This window comes from Nanorana parkeri, unplaced genomic scaffold (assembly GCF_000935625.1).
Source record: "Nanorana parkeri isolate BGI_ZX_2015 unplaced genomic scaffold, ASM93562v1 scaffold1008, whole genome shotgun sequence".
NCBI lineage: Eukaryota > Metazoa > Chordata > Amphibia > Anura > Dicroglossidae > Nanorana > Nanorana parkeri.
Window position 1 is genome coordinate 45,825 of NW_017307276.1, and position 7,256 is coordinate 53,080.

Here is a 7,256-nt window from a genome sequence, read left to right on the forward strand (position 1 = left end):
CAAAACTAGAGCAAAGGAAATCCGGAGAAGCTGTGCATGACAACTTATCAGCTTCTCTCTCTCATTTTCAAAACTTAACTGAACAAACTGAAGAGAGAGGCTGATTGGTTGCTCTGAGCAACTGCTCCAGTTTTGATAAATTCCCCCCATTATCTTATCCAAACTCCACTTTAATGGATACATATCATTTATATGCGATAAGGTGTCACAACAAGTCATGTCCACCAATTGCTGTGAAGGTGTTCATACTGTGATTAGGTTTGCTCTCCATTCCAAAGCTTCCTAGTCCTCCACTGCTGTAACTTCTCATGTTTTTTGTGTGATGCTTGGGTTAGCCATTAGTGACATTAATGGGCTTGGAAGCACACACGACCCCCCTTGCCCCATCGTGTGAGGCCCGGGCATTCCCTGCCCCTTTACATGTAGTGTGGAATGCCCTGTCTGTGGCTGATTGGGCCAGGAAGGGAGGTGTGTCACTCGCAGTTTTGCGTGGGTTTGGGCAAAGTACGTTTGTACCAAGCCTACGCACATCACTGCTAGCTGGGGTAGGAATGGGGCAGCACAAGACAATAGGGTAAAGGAAGTGTACATCCGACCCTGCATAGATTACAAAGTCTATGTAGGTATTGTTAATATTCTGCATTTTTCTGTGTTCCAGATCATAGCCTGTCATAATTGTCAGAATGGGAATTCAGGGATTAATGAGCTTTGTGGGGTCTAACAGAAACTTCTTCAACAACGTGCAGATGAGAAACACAAAACTAATTATTGATGGAAACAATCTATACTACAACTTATACTTCGATTCTGGTTTGGACCTTGTGCATGGCGGAGACTATGACGCATTTACTGACATGCTTAATAAATTCTTTGAAAGTTTGGCCATGTGTAACATACAAGCCTATGTTTTGTTTGACGGAGGCTGCGATATATCCGATAAGAAACTAGAAACCCTAAAGCAACGCTTCAGAGACAAAATAAAGATGGCAGAGAAGCTGTCCACCGGGAAAGGTGGCAGCTTGATTCCTCTCCTGATAAGGCAGGTGTGTCTGCAGGCCTTAAGAAAGCTGAATGTGCCATTTGTCCAGTGTTTCTCAGAAGCCGATAGGGAAATAGTTGCACTAGCCAACTCGTGGAACTGCCCCGTGCTGACCTTTGACAGCGACTTCTGTATCTATGACATAAAGGCTGGCTATTGCCCCCAAAATGCCTTTCAGTGGAAAAATATTGGTACCATGAAAGAAAGCCACGAGTGTTATATACCAGCGCACAGTTTCTCAGCACAGAGATTTTGCAGCTATTTTAACAACTTGAATATGTCTTTGCTGCCTCTTTTTGCAGTGCTCAGTGGCAATGACTACATCAGCCTGCCGGCTTTGGAGATCTTTTTTAGTAGGGTTCATTTGCCGATAGGAAACATAAGTCACAGCGGCCGTAAACATGTTCGGATACAAGGCCTATTACATTGGCTGTCTCGCTTTGCAGATGTAGAGGAAGCCGTGGAGAGCGTGCTGAACTATCTTAACTTGAAGGATCGGGAGTCGGTCAGAGAGCTCCTTTATTCAGCCATGGAAGAATATAACCTTTATGACACAGTCAACCTCGAGCAGTTTTTTGATGGAGGTTTGTATGTGTCTCCCACTGCAGTGCAGCTAAACTTGCCCGATTGGGTGCAAGGCGCTTTAGCAAAAGGCGTTCTCTCTCCATTACTGAGTGATGCTTTGGTGCTGAGGAGGGTGTTTCTTCATGTGCAGGTTGAGGACTTTCGAAGGATGACTGCCCACTTCATAGCACAGCCTATTCGTAAAGTTATCTATGCACTACTACTAAACATGTACCAGAGCTCACAACCTGAGCTTCAAGGAAGTAAGCAGACTAAGCAGACAGTTGTTGAAGAGTTTGACAGACTGGAGACTAGTCTAAGAAGATCCAGAGTAGAGATAAGTTTAATTTCTGAAGACAGCAATGAAGATCTTACACTTCAAAATCTTCCAAGGGTAAGGTACTAGAGCTATTATTTTAAAACCTAAAATTTTAAACTTTATTGAGTACCATAGTATTCTGCTTTTTAAAGAGAACCTGTCACAGGGCCATTGATTTCAAAAACAATCTTTCCATTGGAAGTGTTCATTTAATGTATTTTAGGCATGGTATTTACCCATTAAAGCCGGCATTTGTGTGGACATCTAAAAGCCCTGAGAGTGCTGTTGGGTGTTGCCATCTTAGATGTGATGTCAGCAACTCCAGCAGACCCAGAGCTGTCAAGTGATATTTTATAGAGTTCCACTTTGCTTCTCTCCCAGCAGCTACATAAAACATTTATATGGGGGGGGGGTGAGGGGTGGAGGAACTGGGCCAGCACAGATAGTAATTAGACACTCCCAGAAGAGGAGAGGGCTATGCAAGGAGGGAGGGGGCTGGGTTTTGCAATTGACTTGAATCAAATTTGCTAGCACGTTAAAAAGCCACATTGCAAATGATAAAAATAATTTATGGAAAAGAAAAACACGGCAAGTGAGCATTTAAAATATGTGCTTTTTTTGTACTTTTACCTGCAGTTTTTAGGTTGGTGACAGCTGCAGCAAATACCCACAGGCTTCTCCTTTATAATTCGTGGCAGTTTTATCTGTTTTTTTTTTATCAAGTGATAGAGCCACATTAAAGGAGATCTTCTCTGTAAAGCCGTCACCTCCTGCGATCCTCCATCTTGACCATGTTAGTAGCCTAATTTTACTCTATCATAACAGATCAGCATTCTATTCCCAGGTCAGCAATTACTCAGAACTGCTGGCTCTATACAATTACCTGACAACAAGCAATTTTAGAATGAGGTTATCTATTGCAGCCTCCACATAGCTCTCATGAAATATTTAATTTAATATTTGTTTTGGGCAAACTAAGCCTTTGACATCCAAATAAAGTACATTTGTATTGATGCCTTGTGTGCTAACATTACACATAAGTGTCTTGATGGCAGTACGTTCTCATATAAATGAATGTAATCCATTCTGGTGTACTTTGAAAGAATATAGATCTGATATTAAAAAAGGAAAATTGTGTTTTCTTCTTTCAGCTCCCCTGGTCCATAAGATTAAAGCTACTCTTACGGACCATCGAAATGAAAATGACTGATCTGAAGTCCGTAGCTCCAGCTCACCATCTAACACTGGCTGCAGTTTGTTACTGGATCAGACATGCGGAGCCAAAAGTGAAAATGCATCATTGCAAGGCTGTCCTAATGGGAATTGTTTATGGAGAGATCTATGACAATTTGAGTAGGCCTGGTATGTAACCAGATGTTTTCCTTTATTTTGAATCTAAAAGTGGCCAGCAGCTCTGTAATCAGTAATACTTCATGAAATATAGTTTTTCATTGCAAGCAGCAAAAGTACCTGAATGTGACTTGGTACCAGTCTTTTGCAGTCGCTGTGCAGCAGGGATGGAGTGTCAGAGGAAGAGTAAGCACAGGAGAAGACTTATGCTGATAGGACAAGAGAGCAAAGTGACAGTACAAAGCAATGACAGGCTAACAGTAGTCACAGCTGTCTGCCAGTCTTCTGATTTAATGCCACATAGAGTGATTAACCGCGGTTAGTTCCGGATGAGCACCGCTGGACACAAACGGCTTCCAAGGTAGATCATCTATTCCTAACTGCAGGTAATTACTCCATGTGCCATTACATCCTAACACAGGAGGACAGCTACTGCCACTCTCAGCCTGTCATTGTTACCACCTGTGATTCTTGCAACGGGAATCTGCAGCCAGACCAATTTTCCCCCTTTGGGTGAGGTCTTAATGGAGCATGAATATACAGTGGGGGGAATTTATCAAAACATGGGCAGGCAGAATCTGGAGCAGTTACCCATGGCAACCAATCAGCTTCTCGCCCGAGTTTGCTCAGGTAAGATTTGAAAATGAAAGAGAGAAACTGATTGGCTGCAGTGCAAATCTGCTCCAGATTTTGTCTGCTTCAGTTTTGATAAATCCCCCCCAATATGTTTCATGTCATAGAATAGTAATTAATCAAGACATGTCATAAAGCCAGAGAGAAGGTCATGTGCGGTAGATATTGATGATGACAGTGGCACCATCCCAATTGCTCCCGTGGTGTTTTATGCATGTCCTGGGCCTGGACATGCATAAAACAGTGGCGGAACTACCAGGGTCGCAGAGGTCGCAACGAGCCCTGGAGTTCTGCCACTTGGAGGGGGCCCAGGACAGGAGCAAGGGGCCCCTGGTGACCGCTGATTACCAGGATATTTATTATCCCGGTAACCGCAAATGTCATTCCCGGGACCTCTTCCTCCTGTCCTGGGCCCTACATGCTTCGCGCTGCTCCCCTCACCTTGTTCCGGGCGCAGCGTGAAGCATCATCTAGCCGGGCAGCAGCCAATGAGTGGGAGCGGTGTAATCCCCGCCCCCTCATCACACAGAACTGCTGCCCAGTGCCGAATAGAGCTGCTGCGGACACGAAGGGGGAGACAGGGAGCTGGAAGCATGAAGGAAGGTGACATGGGGTCCGGGAGCGGAAAGCTGGGGACATGAAGGGGGAGATAATGAGGAGCTGGGGACATGAAAGAGGAGAGTGTTTTTTTTTTTTGTTTTTTTTTCTTGTCTAAATTTTGTTTCAAAAAAACATATATATAATTTGTTTTTTCTTGGGGGGGGCCTTCATGGATTCTTGCATCGGAGCCCTGAGGTCACTAGTTACGCCACGGACTGGAGTCGATGTGCAAATGTAGCTTACTTTCAGATGCATTCCTCTTGCATTGGAGATACATTTGAGACGCTTCTGAGATCATTCAGTGTTAATTGATAAATCCATTTAATCTGCAGTTGCCCCCTTCTGGCCTGTGTTTGACCTGCTTCTAAGTTGCATCACCGAGCTTCAAGCTGTTTATGTGTTGGCTTGCACAGGGAGTAAAACAGTTCTGATGTGAACTAAAGCCCAAATACAAAGACCCCATATGCCGTTATAGTTTCATGTAAAAGCAAATGAAGGATGTGAGGGCAATCTGGCTGTGACATCTGTCACTCCATTGATTGCTAGGATTGTTTTGGCTAATCTTGGTGGCTAGGCGGGTGTCCCCTTCCTCCCTCACTGCTCCAAGTGCGTCCCTCCCGAAGCTCCATGCTCGGTCAAAGAGGATGGCCATGCCTGGTAGATCAAGAACCAACCTCGAGTGAAGGGTATACGAGTACCTGTGCTCCCCCACTAGAACCTCCAAACAAGATCCAAGGTCCCATTGTAGGAGAATCGTAGGGTAGTCAAGCTCCACCAAGTCTTTGGAAATACAAAAATAAATAAAAATATAAAGACAATAAAGTGTCGGTTAGAATTCTCATTCAAGATGTTTGTGAAAATGAGTTGCAGTGAGACGTTTACATCTGTAACTTGTTATTTTCAGACTTTCAGTATGATGGCCCTCAGGTCGTGTATGAGCAGTTGAAACAGATGAAGTCGGAAGGTGCACGGCTCGGGAAGCTGAACTTGGACGATCTTCATATACTTTGCCAATGGCAGTGTTGCCTGCAGATGGTCCTGTCTCTTAATCAGCTTCTCTGTGCACCTATACCAGAGCCGGATATAACCAGGTCAGATAACACAGCATTTCTTCTAGTTCACTACATTTAAATTTGTAATTCTGAATAATGAAAACACTGTACGTAACCAAGAAACTCACAAAGGTTGTAAGTGCTAAAGACAAATACACATTTACAGTATCCTTCTGGTTTTCATTTACGGCACATTTATCTCAAAAGATGGGGTAAGGTTGTCTATGTAATAATCATCATCAACAGCAAGAATTACGTACAATATGAAACTGCTGGTTTGCCAAAGTAAATAAAAGTTGTTAATCGACAGTCAAAACCTTTTTTTGTGTGTCTTGGATAGAATAGGTAGGGGTTCTAAATTCTATTTAGTTTTTGTTGCTGTCTGCTGCTATACTGTTACAGTGTTATGTATGTCCTTCTTTCTCTCCCATTGTCTAGATCATACAGCGGTCCTCTTGTGTATTATTTGGTGCAGAGGCTGAAGACGTTGCCTACTACAGAAGACATTTTCAAGCCATGTCCACCACTGGAAAAGTTATATCGGGACTGTGTTGGTATTGTAATGTCTGCTCTACCCCCAGACTATTTCCAGAGTAGATCTAAATCGGCATCCAAGAAATCAAAGAAAACGACTAAATCAGGCAAAATGTCAGCTAATAATGAGATGCCAAACAGGATGGAGAATCACCCTAAGTGTGATGCAACCAACCGGTTTGCTTCTCTGTTACTAGAGTAACACAGTGACACAGTGCGAATTTGACCCAAAACAAATTAATCAAATGGCGTTTACTTAAGGCAGTGGACACATATTAGTGTGCAATTGTCAGCAATGGGTTGACATTTTTTTTTTAGGAGCGAACCAACAAGTAAAGGCAATTTTTGTAGTGTACATAAAAAAAACAAAAAAAAACAAAAAAAAAACGATCTACTTTAGCTGTCTATGTAGTAATACTAAGGGCTCTTCATCCTATCCTGCTATTGTTCAAAGGGCCTGGCAGACTAAAGGTTGACCGCTCATACACCTTGATTCTCTTACAGGCTTACCAATGGGACAGTATAACAAGACAGATTATGTTGAGAAGGGATTAACCTTTTTCCTGCCAGTGCTGTATCCCTTGCAGAGCTGGCTTCGGACTCCTGTAAACAGACTCCCAGCGGCTATAGACTCTGTTTACCTGTGTAAAGTCGAGTGTCGGCTTTACACTAGAAAAGATTCTGGGGGCTGAGCTGCCGCCAGATCGCTTCCGGGGGACATGTAGAAAGGGTAATCCCACCCGACACCCCCCCACCTTGCTTCCTGGGCTCCGTTGCCCCTTCTGTGAGCCTGGCACCAGCATAACTGGTGTCGGTGGACATCTGTTTGCTGATCTCCTCCCCGCTGAATGGAGCTGGAAGCGAAGCTGGTTGCATCACTTCTGGCTCCTCAGCTGTCATACTTTGTCTACAGAAGCTGGGGAGGAAGCAATTCAAGCGCGATCTGCACTTGGATAGCTTCTTTGAAGTGGAAAGGTCACAGGAAGGGTCTAATAGACCCCTAATGTCACATTTTAAAGAGAACCTGTCACCACTAATCTGCTATCACATAGGTGGCTTGTGAGCCAAATTATGTCTCTTAGTCCGATCTTCTTGTTTCCTGTCCTTTTCAGCCTTCTCTCCAGCGCTGCTGCGGGTCTCCTATCCAGCGCTGACTCCTCTCTGC

The 7,256-nt window shown here is 43.9% G+C and overlaps 1 protein-coding gene across 1 annotated transcript; it reads left to right on the forward strand.

Annotated features, from left to right (window-relative positions):
* The first annotated feature begins 683 nt into the window (after positions 1 to 683).
* On the forward strand, positions 684 to 6,293 carry ASTE1 (asteroid homolog 1 (Drosophila)). The gene is made up of 4 exons (XM_018567108.1): positions 684 to 1,997; positions 3,074 to 3,284; positions 5,410 to 5,596; positions 5,996 to 6,293. The coding sequence occupies exons 1-4, from the start codon at positions 684 to 686 to the stop codon at positions 6,291 to 6,293; spliced, it is 2,010 nt and encodes a 669-aa protein (XP_018422610.1).
* Positions 6,294 to 7,256: the final 963 nt, after the last annotated feature.

Coding starts and splice junctions, on each gene's coding strand:
- ASTE1 (XM_018567108.1), top strand. CDS start 684: ATGGGAATTCAGGGATTAATGAGCTTTGTGGGGTCTAACAGAAACTTC. Junction 1,998..3,073: donor CACTTCAAAATCTTCCAAGG/GTAAGGTACTAG, acceptor TTCTTCTTTCAG/CTCCCCTGGTCCATAAGATT. Junction 5,597..5,995: donor CCAGAGCCGGATATAACCAG/GTCAGATAACAC, acceptor CCCATTGTCTAG/ATCATACAGCGGTCCTCTTG.